At 41.3% G+C, this 22328-nt stretch overlaps 3 protein-coding genes across 5 annotated transcripts; 1 reads left to right on the forward strand and 2 right to left on the reverse strand.

The window, feature by feature from the left end:
* Window positions 1–1284: 1284 nt before the first annotated feature.
* Window positions 1285–3935, reverse strand: gpr182 (G protein-coupled receptor 182). The gene is made up of 2 exons (XM_041241739.1): window positions 3683–3935; window positions 1285–2927 (listed from the first exon to the last, which is right to left on the reverse strand). Exon 2 carries the CDS (start codon window positions 2917–2919, stop codon window positions 1825–1827), a length of 1095 nt encoding a protein of 364 aa, XP_041097673.1. The 5' UTR covers window positions 2920–2927; window positions 3683–3935; the 3' UTR covers window positions 1285–1824.
* LOC121308976 (G-protein coupled receptor 182-like) lies at window positions 2958–11268 on the forward strand. Of its 3 annotated transcripts, XM_041241741.1 has the most exons (3): window positions 2958–3460; window positions 5522–5563; window positions 7115–11268. In XM_041241741.1, the coding sequence occupies exon 3, from the start codon at window positions 7130–7132 to the stop codon at window positions 8189–8191; it is 1062 nt and encodes a 353-aa protein (XP_041097675.1). In that variant the 5' UTR covers window positions 2958–3460; window positions 5522–5563; window positions 7115–7129; the 3' UTR covers window positions 8192–11268. The 3 variants fall into 3 exon arrangements, with proteins under 3 accessions (XP_041097675.1, XP_041097676.1, XP_041097674.1); XM_041241742.1 differs by lacking the exon at window positions 5522–5563; XM_041241740.1 differs by lacking the exon at window positions 2958–3460 and having other exon boundaries at window positions 4967–5563.
* On the reverse strand, window positions 11206–22083 carry pip4k2ca (phosphatidylinositol-5-phosphate 4-kinase, type II, gamma a). The gene is made up of 10 exons (XM_041241738.1): window positions 21718–22083; window positions 19225–19322; window positions 17690–17786; window positions 16981–17130; window positions 16477–16623; window positions 15492–15530; window positions 14307–14420; window positions 13489–13747; window positions 13093–13196; window positions 11206–13003 (listed from the first exon to the last, which is right to left on the reverse strand). Exons 1-10 carry the CDS (start codon window positions 21880–21882, stop codon window positions 12923–12925), a joined length of 1254 nt encoding a protein of 417 aa, XP_041097672.1. The 5' UTR covers window positions 21883–22083; the 3' UTR covers window positions 11206–12922.
* Window positions 22084–22328: the final 245 nt, after the last annotated feature.

A 22328-nucleotide genomic window follows, 5' to 3' on the forward strand; every position in this document is an offset into this window, starting at 1 on the left:
CTGTTACCTGAACACCACCTGCTCGTCAGTTAGTCCTGGGCAAGTTGAAACTGGGAGTCGTGTCATTGATTGTATGGGAGTTTGGTTGCTACACTAATTTCTGGGGGCTACAGTAGGTAGAGACCTCCAGACTCACTTTGCTTGGGAAATGGTGTGCTGCACAGCCTAATGAATTCTCTTTCAATGTTTGGAGAAATATATGCATCAAATATAATTTTTACAAATGTCCACATCAGCTGTATATCCCCTTCCGTTACGATTTTTTAAATTAGATTTATTTATTTATTTTTTTAAATTTTAAAACAGTTTGCATTATAAATAGGGATTCTGTTTTTCCGTTTTTATTAATTTCATTTTTCGGTGCTTATTTTTAGCTGTTTTCAAGTTAAATCGCTTTTTTTTCGGGGTTTTCACTTTTTATATGCTGTGTTCTGTGTGACGTTGTTTTCAGATATGTTCCAAAATTTTGGGGATTTTTTTTTATGGGGGGGGGGGTTGTCACAATATATATACTTGTGACTTGTACCTCCTTTCCTTTGCTGTCTTCCACAATGAAATCCTTCTGGTCACTGGTATGTTGTTCTGGGTTTTAAATTCCACAAGAGTGTAAATACTCCCTATCGAACTGCAATACAGCTTTAAAACTCGTATTCAAGAACAGTGCTCTCTTTCTGATTGTCTTGTTTTAAATCCTCCAATATAAATGTAGGAAATTGCTGCCACCGGGTAGTTGGGGCGGGTTTAAAGTATTCAGATCAAATCACTTTGAGACACAAGTCAGGAAGGAGGGACATAAGTTATTTTTTTTTTCAGGAGGAAAGGAGTGAAGTCAATGTGAACTAAATAACCATTTCCAGTGTTAAGCCCTAATTAAAAATTGACACATGGATAAGAAATTGAACATGGTAGAATTATGCACACGGTGACCAATATGGTTAAAATAATAATCTAATTTCCACCCCTTCTCAATGACTGTGATAACATTGTCCCCATCCATAACTATTTATCAATCCGCAGTGCCGAAGTCAGAGGTGTTGAAATACTAGTGCAAATGTTTGTCAATGAATTTGACTTTTTCTCACATCATGTTACAGCAGGACCAGGCAACAAAGCCCTTTCTGCTATAGAAAACCGAATCATGATATCCCATGCTAACTACTGTGTGTGCTATTAAGCCAAGTTGACTAATGTTTCCTCTCGTTATGACACTGATGAAGGCATTGGCAGACTCTTTCTTTACTTGACAACAATAAAACATTGGAACTAAAGATAGAGCAAGGCATGGACAGTAGGAAATTAGTTTATTATGAAAATACAAAAGGCTCTGAGTTGCTAATGCAGGTGGAAGACTGTACACTACACTGTCACAACCCAATAAAACGCAGTGCGGTAATGCTTTATAATTCATTACACATACACTTTTGAGGAGAGGCTACTTTGTAATTTTTGGAGCATTTTTAAGTGGCATCTACCTGTTATTTACATTTACTGCTTAACCATGTGTTATGATAGCTTGCTCTAATTTTGTTAGACGCAAACGTCTATCCTGAAAATGATCAATGTCTTGGTGTTTTTTCCCTCCCCCTGTGATAATAAAGCTCAGTTTTCTATATAATTCATAGCCGGCGTGAAACTTCACTGCTCTGATTACCGGCACGTCTAACTCGACTGTCCTCAAAATAGGACGCAGGTTACAGCCAAAACAGAGATATAACACATTATAAGCAGTAAATATATTTCTAGCAGTGCTTCAGTTCTCTTTCAATGCATCTAAAAATTCACTACCAACACGAATAGCAATTGAAAAGGATGACAGGTTTTGGCTCACTTTGCCCGTTGTTCTTGGTTGGGAGGTGTTTCATTACAGGCGTTTTCCACCACGACAGAATGGCTTGTGCTGGACTCCGAACCTGCCTTCTCTTTGGGGTTGACGATCTCTTTGGGGATGTACCGAACCACAGTGTTGATCAGGTTGCTCCTAAAACCTTTGCTCAGGAAGTTATAGATAATGGGGTTGGCCACGCAGTGGAAGAGCGAGATGCAGTCCACAATGCAGTAAGAGAAATAGAGCACGTCTACAAAGTTACAGCTAAACGGCATCGACCACAGCTCGTCCACGAGCAGCAGAAAGATCACCAGGTTCCGCGGGACCCAGCACAGCATGAAAACCAGAGAGTAGACGTGCACCACCCAACGACTCCTCCTACCCTCAAAACCAGCATTGGCCTTCACAGCACGGGCGATGAGGAAATTAAAAATGGTGATCGTGATGGCTGGGATCAAGAAACTGAAGATCAAAGACAGAAAGGTGATGCTTGAGTACCATTCGTTGTAGCTGTAGGACGGGAACATGTAGCAGCCTGGCTCATCCCATTCCATCAGGTCCACGTGGATGTTCTCCAGCAGAGTCAAGAACAAGGAGAAGGTCCAGAGGCAGGCACAGATGATGCCTCGTTTCCGTTTCTCCTTGAGGCCCCAGGTCTGGGAAGGCTTGACGATGGCTAGGTAGCGCTCCACCGTCATGTACATTAGGAAGAAGACGCTGCTGTACATGTTGACGGTGTAGACCAGATGGGTTAGCTTGCAGAGGGCCCAGCCCCACAACCAGACCTGGTTGAGGGTGACCTCGAGCATCCAGAAGGGGATGGTTAGCACCAGCGCCAGGTCTGCCAGCCCCACGTTCAGGACGCAGAAGGTGACCGTGCTCCTGGACCGCCGCCTCCAGTTGATGCACACCACCAGGACGTTCTCGATCAGCCCCGCTACGAAGATGACCAGGTAGAGGAGGAACAGGATCACCCTCCTGGTGTCGTGGTTGAGATCCAGAGTGCAGTGGTGCAGGAACCAGTGGAAAGAGTCATTGAAGTCATGGTGGTAATCAAGGTCCCAGGAGCTGTTGTGGTGCTCCTTGGCGTCCATTGTGCAACCTGGAAAAGAAAGGAGGTTCGGAGATGAACATCTGGGAAGCAGCAGGATATTCAGACCTTCCCAAAGCTGAATGCTTTCATATTTTGTTAGGTTTAAAGGGTACCTCGCAGAACTACATTTCCCATCATCCTCCTGCTCACTGGTAAATCCATCTCAGTTTCATATTTGAGCAGGAGGACCGAAGGCAGAGGTACGATTCCAGGCTTTGCATTGCTCGCTTTGGTGTTGTTTGTGTGTTATAGTTTGCTGCAGCCGTTTAAAATAGCTTGTAAATTTATATAATAATTTTTTATTTATTTTTTTTAAGTGCTTTTGTTTTGTCACTAAACTTTCTTTCCTTTTTGCGAAGTGCGTTTGGTTACCTGCTTAAATTAAACTTTCGTATCTGTGTCGCTTTAAACAGCTGTCTGGTCTTCCCAGTATAAGGCGGAGGGTGTGCGGCTCAAATTCTTCTCCTTTTAGACGCCTCACTGACAAGATACCTGTCGCGTTGCTGCACTGGTATCTGATTAATCGTCCTGTTTTCTGTCAGGTACGCTCTTAGTACAGTTATATCTCTCAACGTCTTTTTTGTGTGTGTGTGTGGCAGCATTTTCATGATTGTGTCTTCATCACTAATATTTTGAAATCTAGTCATTTTTATTAAACGGACAGTTTGTATGCTGTAAACAGCTACTAATAATAATAATAATAATAATAAAATAATAATAATAATAATAATAATAATAATAATAATACTTTAAATTGAAGATACCTTGAGGCTGTAGGCTGATCTCAGATCATTTGCAGGGCGACAGCAATGTTTGGAGTTTGAGCTTTCCAGGAAAGTTGAGTGCAGTAGCATTCAGTGGCAATGCAGGCAAAATGCAGCCTGGTTTTTATTTGAAACGATGACGCGCTACTGGCAGCTGTGGATAGGATATCCTTGCAGTGGTCTTCAAGGAGAGCGGACCAGCATGAACAGGAAAGCTGGACAGTACAGCGTGTGCAAAAGAATACTCCCTGCTTTAGTCTTTAATCTTTGAGAAGCTCTAAGCTTGACGTGAATGTAGGAGTCCTCTCCAATGCCTGCTCGACTTGTTGCCTTGAAGTTAGAATGTGCACGTATTTAAATCCCTGCCTGTAACTTTGCATAGCTTTATACTCTCTTGAGGATACATTCCAAGCCGCCTCTTGCTTTCATTATTGTGAAATCTTTTGCAGTTGAAAGGTTAACAAATAACGGCCCTGATTCCTGTCTTGCAGAGCTGTGATCTTTCCATCCCTGCTCTGTAGGCGGTTTTGCACCTCAGTGCTGACCTGACCACCCCCTGGACCTGTCTTAAGAGACTGGGGGCTGTTGCTGATTGTCCCAAACAGTGCGATGTCTGTTGTGCAATGTGGATTACACTAAATTAATGTCAGATTTGAACTGGAATCCAGCGGTGCAATGCATGAGCTCTTACAAAATGTTCCCATAAAGCATAGCAAATTATAATAAGGGTTAACGAAAGCATTGTAAAGCACAGAGAGGTTTGGTAAAGGATATTTAAAAACATGGCAAAAAGGGGCATATTATAACCATAGGAAAAACATGGTCAAATCTGCAAACACGCTGTTCAAAAATACAGTGATAAACCTTTCTAAGGCATTGTAGTCTTCTGTTTAATAATGCACTGTTTTGCTGATACGTACTAGCAGCACTGTGCACCCAGGACAAAGTTTAGTCTTGAAACTTCTTGAAACTAAGCTATATTCCTGGAACTTACCCTAAAAATTAGAACGCTAGTTCCCCTTAAAAACTGCACACAGTTGGATACTAAGATATTGTTAGATTATTGACATTGCAAAATCTTTTAGGTCCCCTTTAAAACACCACTGGATATATTTATATATTCTTGTGTATCACAAAGTGTAAAGTATTGTAAAAATTTCTGATAAATCCATGTGACAATGTAATAATCTTACAATGATTTGTTTTACTTAAACTGAAACAAATTGACCAGATAATTTGTATCGGATCTAAATTAAAAAAAAAAAAAAAAAAAAATGTTGCTGTTGCCTGTTTACTGGAAACCCCATTTGCACGGTGCATTCCAGTTAGTTGTATAACTTTTATTGAGAATATGTGCAGCAGATTTTAAACTATGAGGTTAATGGCTAATATGATTCATCGTTCTTGGCTTGGAAATTTCAAACCCCAGTCCGGGGTAGATATGCAGGTGTGTTCCTCTCCCCTATGTACCCCTGATAGGATGACACGGAAAACACATGGGCCACATTTCCTGCTGTTTGTGGAATGCGCAACCCGCCCATCCTCAGCTGAATAGAGTCTGTAAGCACTGTCAATGCAGCTGCGCTCTCCTCTATTTCCTATCTACTGGCTTTACTATACACAGAGCTGTGAGAGAAGGAAATCAAGGCTTCGATAGCTTCCCTCCTGCTTTAAGGTATAGAATTCCTCCCAGCCTGCGCAGTGTTAAAGCATTCTAAGCTGGTCAAGCCCCCAGCCTACACTCATGACAAACCCTCCCTTCTGTATGAGCTTGAAACTCTGCCAGTGCCGCTGCGCTCAGCGTTGGAACTTCTTGTGTTGTCGTTCCTTTTCTTTCAGGACTTTTGCAGCTTTCACTGGAGCAGGGCCCTGTAACGTTGGGTAATATCTAGTTTTTTTATCCTTAATGTTTGTTTGTATTTCAGTTTATTTATAATGTTTCAAGGGGGGGGGGGGGTCAGAGTGTTTAGAAGGAGCTCAGATTCATTCTTTTTTTTCGAATGCGCACAGACTTGTGCAAAGTGCACTGTAGTAAACGCATAGCAAAGTGTAATCAAGTTTAGTGAAAGCATGGTAATGTTTCGGTAAGGAGGGTACAGACCTGAGAGGTATTGTAAAGCATTTTAAAAAGCATGTGAATCTATGGTAAACTATGGTAAATGTATAGCATACATCTCTGTGCAAATGTGCCTTAGGAATGGTTTGAAAGGGATCTTTTAAATGAGCTTTAATGACAGTATTTGTCCTAGAATTTAAAATGTATTGGCCTCTGCAGGATTTTTCAAACTTTTCTGCTGAAAATGCTTTTTGCTGTGCTTTTTTTGCATTGTTTATTGAAGCTTGCCTAAGCTACTTATTACTCCCAGTGGGGTATTCTTTCATTTTAATAACAAGCTTGAACAAATATGAGCTTCTGGGCTGTTCTAACAGTGCAAAAATAACAGAAACGCTCAGACTTTGGACCACGTTTGAGCCCTAAGAAAGTATAGTACAGTAGACCACAATACAAGCAGTGTAGCAAGCCCTGGACTAAAATGATTATAGTAAAGTATGGTACAACTAAATAAATTCCAATGGTAAACTTTAGCAAGTGGAAGCTTGGCTGTACTGAAAGTGCACAGATTGTTGGGTTGAACTGATGTAACCCTGTGGAGTGAGATGGGGAGCCAATAGGAAGTTACAAGTTTGTGTTTTAGTTAGGTCTAATATCCAAACGATCTGGTTTGACCATTTAAATACTATGGGCGTAATTTGCTGTAAGGATTTAAAACGTCATGTCCTACAATCGTGCTCAATGTATAGACTCAAATATGGAGCTATGGTGAGCCATCAAGGCGCACTGCTATCAGACTGGGTTGATGTCACCTCCTCTCTTGAAACCTGACTTCCACTATGTTAGTAAAGGAAGTTATCATTTACAACTTCAAGCTATATTCAAACTTGAGCACCCAAATTATAAAAACTTACCTTTTTTTAAATGCTCAGGTGCTGCAGCTTTTGTTTTTATTGATTAGTGATGTAAACCCTTACCTCAAACATCAGGACTAAATATTTATTGAGGTACAGTACTTCATCCTGATCGCTTCGTTTTTGCAATACTACTATCGCAGGAGCTGAGATTGTCAGCCTCTGAGATTGTATAGTGTGGGGTAGAACCATTTAATGAAAATCAGAAAAGGGCAGAGAGAGGGAGAGACGATGCATTGATGGGGTTATCATAGGCAAATGATCTTATTTTAGGAGTTGGGACCTGGTCCAGATGACGTGTGGGTGTTGCCCAACTCCATCCACGCTTTCCTATCCAGCGGAGAGCTCAAAGATAACCAGATTAAAAACCAGCAGATCCGACTTCCAGTTCTAGTAACTAAGATTATTATTTGTTTTTATCTCAATGGCTTGATATGTTTATCATTCATTCATTCATTCATTCAGAGTTGTGAGGCAACGATGGACGCCCCAGACCCCCACAACCATAGCCTGCCTGTGAACGAGTCGGAAGCAGACTACTTCGAGTTTTTTAGCCCCAGCTGCGAGGTCACGCTGAGCCACAACAGCAAGAAGATCGCTCTCTTTGTGCTCTACCTGGTCATGTTCGTGGCCGGGCTGCTGCAGAACCTGCTGGTCATCTGGGTCAACTGGCACTCGCGGCGAGCCAAGGACAGCTCCTTTAACCTCTACATCTTCAACTTGGCCTTGGCCGACCTGGGTGTGGTCCTGGTTATCCCTTTCTGGCTGGTGGATGTCCTGTTGGAATACACCTGGCTGTGGGGGTTCTTCTTCTGCAAGTTCACCCATTTCTTCTACTTCGTCAACATGTACGCCAGCATCTTCTTCCTCACCGCTTTCACTGCGGACTGCTACCTTTCCGCCACCTCCAAATGGCCCTTCTGGCACAGACGTCAAGAGCTCATCCGAAGGGTGGTTTGTGGGTCCGGCTGGGCTCTGGCTTTGGTGCTACCCATTGCTGAGACCGTCCACGTGAAGCTTACCAATTCCGACGAACCCACATGCATGTTCTTGGCTCCCTGGGAAAGCTACGAAGCCTGGACTTTAGCCATGACCCTGCTGAATTTCATCTTCGGGTTCGTGATCCCCTTCCCCGTCATGCTGGTCTTTAACCTGTTAACATCCAGGCAGCTGCGGTCTGCAGGCACAGCAGACAGCAGGAGGCAATGTCTTCTCATTTACACCTACATACTGGTCTTTGCGTTGAGCTGGCTCCCCTTCCACTTGGTGCTCATCCTCCTCACCATGCACGGCACCCACTTCATGTTGGACTGCTACTTCCTCCACGTGCTCTACTTCTTTTACGACATCATCGAGTGCCTCTCCATGCTGCACTGTGTGCTCAACCCCATCCTGTACAACTTCCTCAGCAAGTCCTTCAGGAACAGGTTCTTCTCTGCTGTAGTGCACTACCTGCCAAAGAACCGGATAGGCACCAACAACCAAGAACTGTCCTCCAGCACGCAGCATTCTGTGGTCATCGAGAACAAAGAGGTCCAGTAGACGATAAGAGCTTGGCAGGGTGTGGATTCCTGTCTCCTATCGAGATAGCGCTTGGGTAGTGCAGTGATCCACTCTTGACAAGTTCACCTGTCAGCAACTGTATGTCAATTGCATGTTTTCTATCAAATGATGATGGTCTCTAATATGTTAACTTGCATTTTGTAGCATGGGTTAGCGTGGCACTAAAGAAGCCTCTGACCCTACCAGCCAGCCAGGTTTCAAGCCATGCATTTCCGAAATACAAGAACAGCTCATTGCAGCAGTTTATTTTTTATCAGTAAAACATTTTTACCTCTGGAATCGTCCATTATTGATACACCAGCTTTCTAGTCCTGCATCAGGAATTACTGTCGCTTTCTTATACTGCACTTTTACCAGAGCAGCACTAGGAGGCTTTGCAGATTGATTTCGTACCAGTCTTTGTAGCCCTCCGGGTTTTCATTTTTTTGCATGCCTCTGTGCACAGGTAATTTTTTGGAATTTCTGACACTGTTCAGTGTTGAACTAAATGCATAATATATATATATATATATATATATATATATATATATATATATATTTGTATCTACGACAAAAAACAGTTACAGAACTTGGTGTGCAAAGTACAAAAGGAAATGTTAAATTCATAATTGTCCAATAGTTTGACTTCTCCTAGCTCTACCCACCAGAACGAACATCCTCCAGGTCACACAATGAGTGTTGGGTGTATTCAATACTGTTTACTAAATTACCAAACTTTTTTTCACTATCGCCACTTGCACCCAAGGGTCACTTTATATGTAACATACACCATATTAAATATTTGTCATCTTACCAGTATATTTTAAATGAGCTACACCTATTTGATAGCTTGAAAACATGGGACTGCAGATTGGAGAAAAATAATAATAAGCATTTATATCGTCATAGAGCAGTGTAGAGAAGCGGCGCCAAGATCGACAAGCATCTGTTGTCACCCAAGTAAACTGCGCTGCAGTATTTGACTTGGAAAAGGTACTTCCTGAAGGACAATCCACCTTCCTGACCCACCCCAGACCCCTTGTTATCTGGTTTCCTTCAATTGTACTCGCAGTTACTTATCAAGCTCCAAAGCCTAAAGCAGAGTCAGCACATGTATTCAGCAAGAACTCCTATCTTTGACCTGGGGAGGGAGGGTTTGCTCAACCACTAGCGCCAACCGCCTACATCAGTTTATTTGTTGCCGGTCAACCCTCAAGCTTTAAAATTATACCTACGTTATTAGTGGGGGATGGAGAAGACTAACGACGGACAGGTCACCGCAATAGGCATTTTTCAAAAGACGCGTGGGCCGGGATACACGTTTATTTATTTTGCAAACATTAACAACACCCACCCTGGAAGCCTCTTCTCTATCGCGTTACGGTGCGTCGTGCAAGCTTACAGAAAAAAAAAAAAAAAAAAAAAAACAGTTCCAGGCTGGTTAAGGTCAGCAAAGCGTTACACCTGACAGCTTTACGAAACAGTAGAGACTCGATACACAAAATACTTCTCACTCAAAGCAAGTTTGGCTGGGCAGTTCTTGTTTTCTCTCATTAATTGTAGTTTAATAGGATCCGATCGCACCAAAAGGGACGTCACGTCCCGACACCTTTGGTCAGCTCTCTGGCGATAACTTGTTTAGCTTGTGTTATGTTATCCATCACGCTTTTAAAAGGTAGTTTCTGCAAAAGAAACAGGAAAGGGTACTGTCAGCATAATCTTAGATCCTGCAACAGGCCGCATACAAACAGCTCTGACCTCTCAGCGCAAGGAGGGAAACATAACATTCGCGTTTCAGTGCTGTTTGTTAGACCCCAGTATTTTTCCAGAAGACAGTTCAATTACCTTTCTTTGTATTTGTGTGCAGGGGTTGGGGGGAAATCATCAAAAAAGTATTCAGTAGCATGGGCCAGCATTACCCAGAGCCAAAAGGGAGAGGAACGGACACAGTGGCAATCTTAAAAAAACATCTAACTAGCCCTGCCGCCATATTTCATCAAGGGGTCACCACAATATCCCCTGACCCTGTCTCCATTGAAAAAGAGGCTGTGCTTTTGCATTGTAAATCATAGCTAGAACAATACAAAGCAAAAACAGACGACGGCAAAAAATCTGAAATATCTATCTACAAGTTTCTAGTTTAACCTCAGAATTTAGGATAGCGGGTTTAACTTTCAGTGCCGTCGATAAGAGGTCATTTTACAGTCTGTTTTACGGCCTTGCTTGATAGCGAAGCAAGAATTGCTTCCAAGAATGATTGTGGGGAAGTAGATTGGCAGCGCGCTGTGTAGTTGAATGTCTACAGCTGAAGCATTGTGCACTGAAGCCTGTGCAACACCAACATACTCCCCCTAGCAACATCACTCAAGCTATCCTTCATAGTTCTTCACATTTCCACAGCTGCAGCTCAAATGTACAGTAATTACAAGGGTTCTTGGGAGATAAAGCCTGTATTCGACCTGCCAAATAGAATTCATTAAAACTGGGGTTGAAGCCACTTTTGCTTACCAACTCCCAAAGACACGAAATCCTTTTCATCGTAACTTAACGAAGGAATTTGATCATTTTTCTCTCTCTGGCTATAGATATCGTATTTGGGAATTGCTTAGAACCTCCTGCCAATGCTTTAGCTCCAGTGCACATTAGAAAACAGACCTGCTTACTCTGTTTCAAGATATCTGTCTGCTGCCAACCACATGTTATCGTGTTGCTTGTATTGTATTTGTCCTTTGTTATTTTCCAATGTAAACGAGGCCTTTGTCTCAACGGGTAAATCTCCAGGTTAAACAAACATGCAAATACAAAATTAAACTAATTCAACCTGAAAAATTGTGTTAAAAAAAAAAAAAAAAAAAAAAGTTTAGTTATTAACCAGACAGATACGTACCTATTAAAAAACAAAACATATTTTATTAACTAACAATTGTATTAAAACAAAAGTATATTACAATAAAGAGATTCTGGTGTTTATTTGTTAATACCCCCCCTCATTGTGTGTGTGTGTGTGTGTGCAAAAACCAACTCATTAAAACTGTTTTTCACAGAACGTACGAATCACAAGCAAAAAATGTAAAGAATAAACAATGGATTATTCGACATCATAAAACTTAGAAGCAGGAACAGTTTGGAAAAAGCATTTAAACATTCTGGTTTGAAAAAGAAAATGCAAACTAAAAAATGAAACTTCACATTTACTAATATCTGATTCTCCTTTTCTTCTGTACACTCTTAATTTCTTTTTAATACATTAGACCAAAAACAAAAACGAACAATAGTTTGTTTATTAGACAGATCTGTATCGACACCCATCCAGTTTATCTTTATCACAATTCAGTCTCAACGCACTTTGGCATATTAAAGTCCTGGGTATGTCTTTTGCCATTCTTTGCAACAGATCGAAACGCGATTCAGAACAGGAGATCGATAATCTCTGCTATGGACTCAGATCTTGGAAGTTTCCACCCCGGCTAAAACAATAACTCAAAAATCAACATTTACTGCTTGCTAATCTGGGTAATAATATCGACATTAATAAAACAGCATAAATAAATACGGGCGCCACTGCATGTAACCAGACAGTGAGATCTCTTGTCTTGACCAGGGAATGCTCCTGGGAAAACTCCCAAATCAAGAAACCTCCCAAGAAAGAATAAATTTAGTCCCTTTACCTATTAACACATAACATGCTGTACAGCACTGAATTGTTTTTGTAAATACGAGAGACTGAGGGCGGAATAGAGGTTAACGAAGGGCAGTTTGGATAACAGAGGTGTTCACAGGACTGGATAATAAAGATTTTACTGTGCAGGCATGTAAAAAACAAATTGCACAGCAGTACAATCCAACCAGGACTGACTAACTAACTAACAAGGCGTTTGAACAATATGAAACCCTCCAAAACAGATATCTTTTAAATAACCAGTCACTTGAACAGGTTCTTTAGTCCTTAGCTGGCTGAATGACAAATGTTGGGGTTTAAAACGAAGGAGACTTCGCATTATAAACTCACTGCACCGATTCTGCATAGACATCTTCACACAGTGTAAAGAACTACATTTTCAAGATTAATATAGAATTGGTGCTTTCCAAAAAAATAAAAAAATTAATTTGTAGCTTGAATGCAATTGAAAAAAAGAGAGGTTCTGCGCTCTATTCCAAAGTCGTACTGACAATCTAAAGCAAATTCTACCCCAGTTAGATGGTCACGTTTCTGAGATATAAAAGCATCAAAAATGTTTGGGTGTGCCATTGATTTGCATGTAAATAACAACAGATTTTGGAAGACAAACAAACAGCTAATAACTTAGGATAAGGGAAAGTAGCAAACACACAATGTTTGGTTTAAACGTCAGCAGGCATGTAAAAAAATAATATAAAAGACAAACACACACTTTTTAGGACAATATAACAGAACCATTAAGTACAGTACGAACAGGTAAATACATTTTTTTTTTTTTAAGAAATGGACAAACATATGATCGAAAACAAACAAACCCACCACACGTTTATATAAATACTGTACCACCAATTTATTCCTGTATTAGTATAATAAAACAGGATTTTTACTTTCTTAAATAAAAGTTTAAATTTACATCCTCAGAATCGGAATAGGAAGAAGAGGTAGGAATGAAGAACAGGAGAAAAAAAAAAAAAAAAAAAAAAAAACACTGCGACTTTGCCTTCAAGGAGCACAGAAACGTCTGGAGCGAGGAGGCAGGAGGCAGGCACAGGCTAGGCAAAAATATTAGTGATGAAATCACGAAAGCGTCTGGCGTACTGTTCAGGGTTTACCGTGGAGATTTCAGCGCCAGCCTAGGAGAGAGAGAACAGTTTGTTAAATTAAGCCTCCTCTGACAGATCTATGAATGAAAGCAGAAACACTATGAAGACGGTTCTCTTACCCCGTGCTTGACGGTTTTGGCAGCGTGAGCCGCTTTCTTCTTTGTGTCGTACTGCGTCAGGATGTCTATCAGACCCATGAAGTACACCTCTTTGTGGGGAGCCACTGTTGATTTGGGGGGGGGGGGGGGGGGGGGGGATTGTTTACATTTGCATACTTTCCATAAACATCTTAGAAGTGCACAACAGAACAAGATACAGTTGCGGCTACTACTGTGCAGGGACCACAAAGCTCAAGAGGAATAAGAAATTATGATCGAGTTTATTCAGCAGGCATTCGCCAGCGAGTCGTATTCTCAGGATGACAGATTAAATGTTACAAGCCAGAGAACCACACGCTCGTCTCTCCCTTAAGAGTTCATTATGTTGGTACAACGATAAAGGCTCTATGCATGTACCTTGCCCGCTTTTGATTGCGTAGACGTCAATGTAGGGGTCAAACTCTCCCGGTCCTAAGGGTTTATGGGCACTGAGGTAGCCGCCTATGCCATCTGGAGAGTTCCCGTAGGACCCCACTGTGGGCACCATGCCCAGCCCATTCTCTAACTCCTCCTCCTCCTTGTTGGCCACCTCCTCTTCCTCTTCTACCTCCACCCTCTGCACATCATGGATCCCCACAAGAAGACTATAGTCCATGATCTTCAGATGAACCAGGAACTGAAACACACCAGACATAAACTTATATTAACTGTGTGGGAAAATAAACCTTGACACTTGGGTTGGGCATGATATTTTCAATGATTACAGGCTGCAAAACGATGCAGACAACATTCTCTCAAATCGTGTTTTATTAACTCCCTTTAATTTCTCCCTAGTTATACGTTCCTCTTCAACTCTCTCTTTTATTCTTGGTCCAGGATGAGACAAGTAAATCATACTGTGGCTATATATATATATAAAATGGCAACACAAATATCCAACTGTTAGTGATTGCACCTAAAAGAGCAGTACAATAGTTAAGCAATTCGACTTTAAATCAGGTTTTGACATCAAACAAAGATTGAGAGATAAAGAAATTATTCCATAGCCTTTTAACTCTGGAATTCTGGATTACTAAAAAAAGAAAAAAAAAAAAACATACGACAAATATTTTGACTTCACATCAAAGGACAAGTCAAAATGTTTGTTGTGAATTTATTAAGACTCTTTTAGTATTTCTTAAATGTGCCGGTTACAGTTTGTATACTTATGGGCGAGACAAGAATGAAAGACTCACATCCACATCTCTATTAAGCTTCTCCATGAACCGTTCCTTCTGCTCCTCGTCTACGTACACTTTCTGGCATTTGTTTAGGAAATCCATGTCTTTAAATGTCGGTAATTCCTTAACCTGTAGAAAAGGGGAGGAGAAAGGAGAAAAAAAAAAAAAAGAGAGACCAATCACCACAGCAGGCCAACTTACAACTAACCAGCGACTCATATTACACTGATAAAAAAACAACATTATCATAATCGTGCATCCACAAGATGCTCTGTTGTAACACACAGCCCTGGATGCTTAAACATTTAGCAACGTGCATCTAATTTTAATTGACAAACACCCACAGGTCAATGTGCATTTGTCTGTACCTTTAAGTACAAAGAAAAGGAAGCCGCGTAGATTTTGAATGCTCTGTTTGTCAATTATAAAATCGCCCATTAATAAAAAAACACTCAATCGGAATTCAGAACTAAAACTATACATAGTTAGGACTGGGTTTTGTACAGCTTTCCCTGCTGCAGTACCTCCTCATGGCTGCTAGATGGCTCTGTAGGATAAAGTCACTGTAAACTCGAAACCATATCCAGCCATTTCAGATTACTTCATGTGCAAAAGCCACAGATTTCATCTGTGAACGCCTCGGGGCTCTAACCTCCATTAAAAAGGCATTACAACCACCACGATTTTATTGCACATGCCCCGTGTCGTCTCGCTTGGCATAGAGGCAGCGTGGAAATCAATAAGTAGGGATTTTGCAAGGAGATTAAAAAGCGTTAAGACACTGGGAGAAGACTTTCGGATAAACTGAGGAGGCTGCTGCACCTCATTAAAAAATAAAAAAATAAATAAAAAAGCACATTAACACGAAATTAATAATCATTACCAGGTTCAAGTCTTGGTTGATTAGCGTTTTGATACTATAAGCAGCCATTTCAAATATTCTTGGTTGTCTTACAATTTAGTGAATGATGCCCAGTGATACAGAAGCCCCTCTTGCGTGGTCCGAGTAAAATAAGCAGCACACACTGCCTCTTATTACTGGGCAGTGAAATTAAACAGCCGCACTGACAGGACTGGTCCAAAACACAAAAAGCTTGCTTGTGAAGCGTAAAGGACGTCGTCAACCCAGCTGCTTAGCAGAGCGGAACGGTACTCGCTCAGAAATTGAAATGCATTATTAGAAATTAAAATATTTAATACCTTTTCCTTGTCGCTGGCTTCACGAGACACCAAGGATCCCTTAAATAAAACAAATATAAAACACATCAATTTAATCAGACGTATCCTAACATAACTAAAAACAGCATCTGCACAGACATTAATACAACACGTTGTTTCAATGAAGTATGCATATCCATGAAACGTTGCACTGCAATATTTCAATCGATACACATCTAAAGATTGCTTTATTTTGAAATATAAAGCAGTGGGAAACTAGTAAAATCCTCCGAGAATTGTTACCATGAATGAATTTCATTTGCTTTAAATTTATGTAAAGGTAAATTTATGTTGGAAGGAGAGCCGTCAGGAATGCACTGAAAATCTATTAGAAGCCAAGGCTTTGATCTGGTCGAACACAGATAAACAAGCTGTTGCAAGTAACGTACATTGTATTACCAGACGCCCACGCCTTAAAGCTCCACTCCTCTTCAACCAGGGGGCGCTTCTACTCTGACACAGCTTATACATGCAAGGAAAGGAGTTGCTTCCAATTCACTTCAAAGCCAACACCAAGAACAAGGTGAAGAACCATCTCTGTAGTAAGTGGGTGGCGTACACAGAAACTACACTGCAGTGCAGATCGGCCAGGTGCTCAGTCCACAGAAATCTTAACACTCTGTCCATTCTTGGAATGGGTTTGCTTGCTTTTTTCATTCATGATATAGATAGAGCTTTTTCAAATACAACTCCATAGGCATTTCCTGGTACCTTATTACTTCCTGTGTTGCAGGTCACGTGGTCTGATTACAGCAAGATCACTGGGAAAGTGATTAGGTATCAGGAAGCAGCAGCAACTTTAACCGTAACATTGTATTATAAAAACAAAAAGCAGAACACACACACACACCCACCCACGTACAAGCTCATGAGCCTGCCTGAGCGAATATAAAAGTAATAATTATTCCAAATATGGATTATAAAATAAGACCAAATAAAAAAGGCGGTAGCAGTTGTCAGCTCTTACCTTCAGGTCGTACTTTCTGTGCACTACCAGCCGGTGGCTGAACATGTTTCTCATGATGAGCATGTATGTGTCCTCGCTGTCCACACTCAGACGGTACATTCCCAGGAACTGGGGGAGCAGGGTGCTGCCGTGGCACTTCACGATGTACTGAGAGCAAGGGGGTGCACAGCACAGGATTACACGCAAAGCATTTGCTGTTCTGCAAAACCCATAACGCTGTGAAGAATCCAGGGATGGCAATAGGTATCCTACTGCATAGCAGCGTTACCCATTCCAGGTTTTACTGCGAGCTTGATTAAACACAGTGTATGGGTAACCGCTCAGGCATGTAAACTCACAGTAAAGGGCTCAGCATTAAATGGCATGTCAGGATTGAGGTGCAGTCTTTCTCTCACTTTCAAAGCTGTTAGGGAAGCTCTCTTGGCGTCTGTCTCCCTGCACTCAATGCCATAATCCCACTTCCAAAAAAAAAAAAAAACATGCAGATGAACGCGGGGGTCCTACCTGGTGATAGTCCGACAGGATGCTATGCATGTCGGCTACGTCTTCGCTGGAGATCTGCTTGATGACCAGCGTCTTGTCATACGAGGTGAGGAACAAGCCATCCCCATGGGCGAATTCTCCAGTGAAAGGTGGGCTGCGAGCCAGAGAGACCTGCAGGCACAGACACGACACCGGAGTGGAGAGACAGCAACAGCAGTACTCAAAAACCAACAGGAACAGGCACTAGGTGACGCAGGGCTGAGGAATTTCAGCCTTGATGCCTGGGTAGGCGGTCATGACTGGGTGGGATTGTTTTTTCCTTCACCAATCTGATCTAGAAATGTTCTGAACCCTACTGTAAATAACGGGAGTCAGCCCTGCAAAAGCTACTGTTCAGAACTGAAGTAATGGCTCTTGTTTCGCGTGAGTTTTATAAACCATCATCTGTATTTAAAAAGAAACAAAGAACAAAAGCGCTAGATTTAACTTGAGGTATTTTCAAAGATCTTATAAACAGTGACACTGTCACAGACTGTTTTGTTTCACAAGAGCTACAGTTTCTGGATGAAGGTCATTTCTATAATCCCATTTCTCACACTCCTGGTTTTGTAACCCGATAAACAGAAGGGAGCAGAGCAAAGAGACTGGTGGCACATGTTTACATGAACGTGTTATAACGGAGGCACCCCACTAAAACAGCATCTAGTTCAGAACTCTTCCATGTCTGTACCTGATAATCTAGGTCATCTATTCCAAAGCGCTCTCGAAGGTTTCGAAAGACCTGCGGACAGTATTCCTTAAACTTGAAGTGCCCAGGAAGGTTTTCCCTGCAATTGTAAAAAAAAAAAAAACACATTACCTGATGCTTCTTGGTGTAGTTTTATTGCAATATTTTATTACAACAATAGCCAGGGAACATACCAACTTTGCTGATGAGCTTATTTTGGGTTGGTCAGATAGACTGGAGCTCATTTTCATGTTCTCAACGTGTTAATAGGGATATCTTCACTTATTTAAAATTTGTTTCTAAAAAGTTGATTTACCAACACAACTGAATGCATATATATATATATATATATATATATATATATATATATATATATATATATATATATATATATATATATATATATATACATATACATACACACACACACACACACACACACACACGATCACTATAGAGACCTAATAACAATCAAAATAAAAAAGATCAGTCTAGAAAAGGTAACTTCACTCCACACAGGGAGACAGGTAAACTGATCACATGCCCACTGTGTAACACTGAAACTACTCAGTTAAGCCATTATCTTTCTGAACTGTTGAATTTGTCAATATATCATATTGCATGCCTCAATTCTGCTTCGCCTTTGAAACTGCTATGGTGTTACTGTACAAAAAAGGTTAGGCTGTGCTAACAGACTTGCTGATTCAGCACAAAACAAAAAGCACCACTCTAAAGAAAAAAAAAAACACAAGCTGTTAATGAATTCCACAGAGGATTAAGGGACTGAAGAAAGTGCCAAGTTTCTTTCCTTTTTCTACTTTCTCGTTCCCTCCGAAGCTAGCCCTGCTCTGCGCCCTGTTGATGTTTGAACGCTCACCCAGGTCTCTACACATTCACAGGAACAGTGGCTGGCAAACCTGGTTCCAGGACACCTAGCCTGAGGCACCTTTACTGCAAGAAACCCCGAGTCTCCCCTGGAGCACCGTGCAGTGGCCTTAAACCTAGTCTCCTGAAACCAAGTCCCAAGCCACCAAAGAGGCTTCATGTTCCTTAGCAAAGTTACCACTGGTCTTCCTTTTCTGGTGATCTCTTGGTTCTTCTCACATACCGTGTTAGATGAAAAGTTGCTGCTGCTGCTGCTGCTTCCTGGTACCCAATCACATCCTGTTCAATCAGGCTGCAATGGTCAAACCCAAGAGTCTAGTTCAGGGGTGTCCAAAGTCAGCCCTTCCACTCCAGGTACCCTGTTCTACATCGTTTAATTGAACCCTCCATTCAGAACTTGGAAGCAGCTCATTATATCATGTTAGCTGTTAAACCTGGAGTAGAACGGCCTCCCAGGACAGTGACTGAACACCCCTGGTCTAGGTGTAATCGGACCGTGTGACCTACACCACAGGAAGTTGTAAGAAAACCAGGAAGCAGCAGCAGCAGCATCTACGGAGTTCTAGTTGAAAAAAAAAAAAAAAATGACTGCGTTAAGGTTGCCCCGAGCAACGGAGCACCCAGCTGAACTGCACTGCAGAACCAGTACCCACTTATTAAAGAGATGGTTGTTGACTTTGATCTTGGTGTTGGCTTTGAAGTCATCAGGCAGCAACATCACAGGAATGGGAACCTGGTTCAGATCATTGATCTACAGAAAGAGAAGCCACACAATCTAAAAGACGTTGATATCAGAAGAAACAAAAAAAAAAACCATTGAAAACAATTCTGTATTACAGAGGGGACATGAAACCATGATCATCTCTCTGTTGAAGTAGTTGAAAGGTGTGTGTGTGTGTGTGTGTGCGTGCGCGCCAGGTGCAGTTGCATTCAGGGTAATGCTTGCTTTCCCACAAAGTTCCAGTGCCCAGGATTTCCCAATCCTGGTCCTGGGGACTCACTGTGTCTTCTGGTTTTCGTTCCAACCGAGTTCTCAATTACTTAATTAAACCCTTAATTAAAACGAATAATGCGCTTAATTAGACGTTTTTAATTGTTCTCTGCTCCTAAAAAGATGCCAATTTCAAAATTTCTTATAAAACTATCATTAACTTGAAATTTCCAACTGTTTAAAAAGCTGAAAACATTTAAAAAGGTCTAATTAAGCTAACGAATAGGTCAATTAAAGGTTCTATTAAGTAATTGAGAACTCAGTTGGAATGAAAACCATTAGGCACAGGGGCCCCAGGACCAGGATTGGGAAACCCTGGCTTAGAACATACCTGCAGAGCAGCAGGTGAAAGCTGGGTGCACAGAGGGTGTCAGTATTACCTTCTCAGCGGTGAAATACGAGACCTGCATGTATTTCTGTCTAGATGTTATCAGTGCATGAACAATGACATCACATGGAAAGAGTTTTATTATTCATGTCCCTTCTCCTTGCAATTGCACAATAGGGGCTTCTGTTTTCCTTGTCTGTTACGCATGATCATACCGTTTATATAAGTTTTCTTTTTGAGGTTTGTCTGTTTGTTTCTACGAAATCTTGTTAGTCTCGCAACTGAACAACTTGTTGGATTGGATTTGAAAATGCGTTTATGCCTTCAAAAACAGCGGGGGAATGAAACGTTAGAATGTTCTAACAAAAGTGTTGCACCCAAACACTAATCCAACCAACCACCCACCCACCCACACTCTGATAAAACTTACCATGCTAAAGGGATATCAGTGTAAAAAACAAAAAAAAAATACAAAAAAATGGTAATGCAAAGATTGTAAAGACCAGAGAGTAGGTAAAGCATATTAAAAAAAAAAAAGAAAACCCTGTGCACCATGATAAACTAATCTAGTGTGATAACAGCAGCAACAGGAGTTAACTGTTGGGCTTCTTCTAGGATGACTGAAGTGGCACAGGTCTGAATGGGCTAAGGGCTGCTGGGAAAGGTCTGGGATACCATGCTGCTGAATGTACAAACATACACCCCAAAATATTTCAGCACAAACTGAGGAGGACTGTCAGAGAACTGTAGCTTTAAACCTGACTGGCGTGTCACAAAAGCCTGATACTTGATGACAAAGCAATAAACTCAACAGTCAGCCTGCGCTCCCTTTGTGACACATGAATCCCACAAAGAGAGCATCAAAAAGCATCGGTCCGCTACAAAGCCACGCTTGTGGCAGCTGCGTTGTTCGGGTTTAATTCCAGTGGGAAAGTCGTCCCGGCTGCATGACAGCGTGCGCAATTCAAATAAACAGCAAACACTCTGTGCACACTCACAGCAGGCAACTCAGAAAACAAGCTGTCAGCTCTAGCAAGCTTCACATTGCTACACAGAGACATGCATGAACTGCCACATCTTTGCAGGCCTTACCCTTTCATATTGGTGACTTTATATGGGGGCGATTTAAAAAAAAAAAAAAAAAAAAAAAAAAAGTTTTTATATATATATATATATATATATATATATATATATATATATATATATATATATATATATATATATGCAATTTTTCTCCCTATAAAGCAATACAAAGAAGTCAATCCAAGTGTCCAAAATTACTTTCAGCTATTTTCAATATTTCATGCAAAGGGTTCAGAGTTGCACAATCATGTTCAGTTTGACACACTATTCTATAGCATGTTGTGCTGGTTGGAAAGCAGACCTTGTTGCCACTGCAGTTTGTTTACATTCCCCAGCCGTCTGCCCCCTGGAAATCTGCCTGAGCAAAACAGAGGGGACGTGCAGCAGGGGGGGGGGGGGTTACGGTTGCAGGACTTGCAGCTTAAATTTATAGGGCGCTTATAAAGATTTCTAGATTGAACAACTAACCTGGCATCTGAAAATTGCTTTCTTTAATGAAGTTTCCGTTACGCGAGGGCAACTTTTCTAAACTGACTCACGGCTGAGTTAATTTATTGTTAGCAAAAACTCCCTCCTCATACTTTCCCCGGCTTTTCATAGTAATTTTAAACTCGGAACTGCTGGCTGAGGTCTCACATCGTCTCAAACACACACACTCTTTACTGGAAAAGTCTAAAGTGGAAAAATAAAACAATAATAATAATAATAATAATAACAATAATAACAATAATAATAATGACTCACCGAGTGATTCACTCCCCACATGAAGACGCTGAGTACGGGGTCGCTTGCCCGGAAAACCTCCACTTTCTGCTGCACGAAATGCTTCTTCTTCGTCTTGGTTTTGCTTTTGGAGGCGATGTGCCTGGAGCTGAGAATCGGCGAGGCGGCGTTACTGGCAGACGCCATGGCAGTGCCACACAGTAGCAACTTCTCTTTCGTTAACTTTGTCCTTTTGCTTTTTAACTAATTACTCATTTGTTGACACAGGCTGTGCTACCCAGTAGTACCACGTCTAATTCGTACCCGTGGGCGCTACCCAGCGCCTCTCCTCCTTCCCCCAGAAAGCAACACGGCGGTCCCAGGTTCACCTGAGCCCTGGTCACGTGTGGCGCCAGTCACACAGGTGAGCACCGCTGCCAAGTCCGCTTGTTTTTCACTGAGAGTCAGGGTTTTTTTTTTTTGTGTGTTTGTTTGTTTGTTTTTTGTACTATAGGTGACGTCACTAAGTTAAAATGGTTGTAGGAGTGGTTTTGGTGATTGAGAGGCGCCAGTATATATATATATATATATATATATATATATATATATATATATATATATATATATATATATATGGCGTTCATTAGGAAAAA

The sequence above is a fragment of the Polyodon spathula genome, unplaced genomic scaffold (assembly GCF_017654505.1).
Source record: "Polyodon spathula isolate WHYD16114869_AA unplaced genomic scaffold, ASM1765450v1 scaffolds_812, whole genome shotgun sequence".
Classification (NCBI taxonomy): domain Eukaryota; kingdom Metazoa; phylum Chordata; class Actinopteri; order Acipenseriformes; family Polyodontidae; genus Polyodon; species Polyodon spathula.

Coding starts and splice junctions, on each gene's coding strand:
- gpr182 (XM_041241739.1), bottom strand. CDS start 2,919: ATGGACGCCAAGGAGCACCACAACAGCTCCTGGGACCTTGATTACCAC.
- LOC121308976 (XM_041241741.1), top strand. CDS start 7,130: ATGGACGCCCCAGACCCCCACAACCATAGCCTGCCTGTGAACGAGTCG.
- pip4k2ca (XM_041241738.1), bottom strand. CDS start 21,882: ATGGCGTCTGCCAGTAACGCCGCCTCGCCGATTCTCAGCTCCAGGCAC. Junction 17,787..19,224: donor AACAACCATCTCTTTAATAA/GTGGGTACTGGT, acceptor TTACAATTGCAG/GGAAAACCTTCCTGGGCACT. Junction 15,531..16,476: donor ACAGAAAGTACGACCTGAAG/GTAAGAGCTGAC, acceptor GTTTTATTTAAG/GGATCCTTGGTGTCTCGTGA.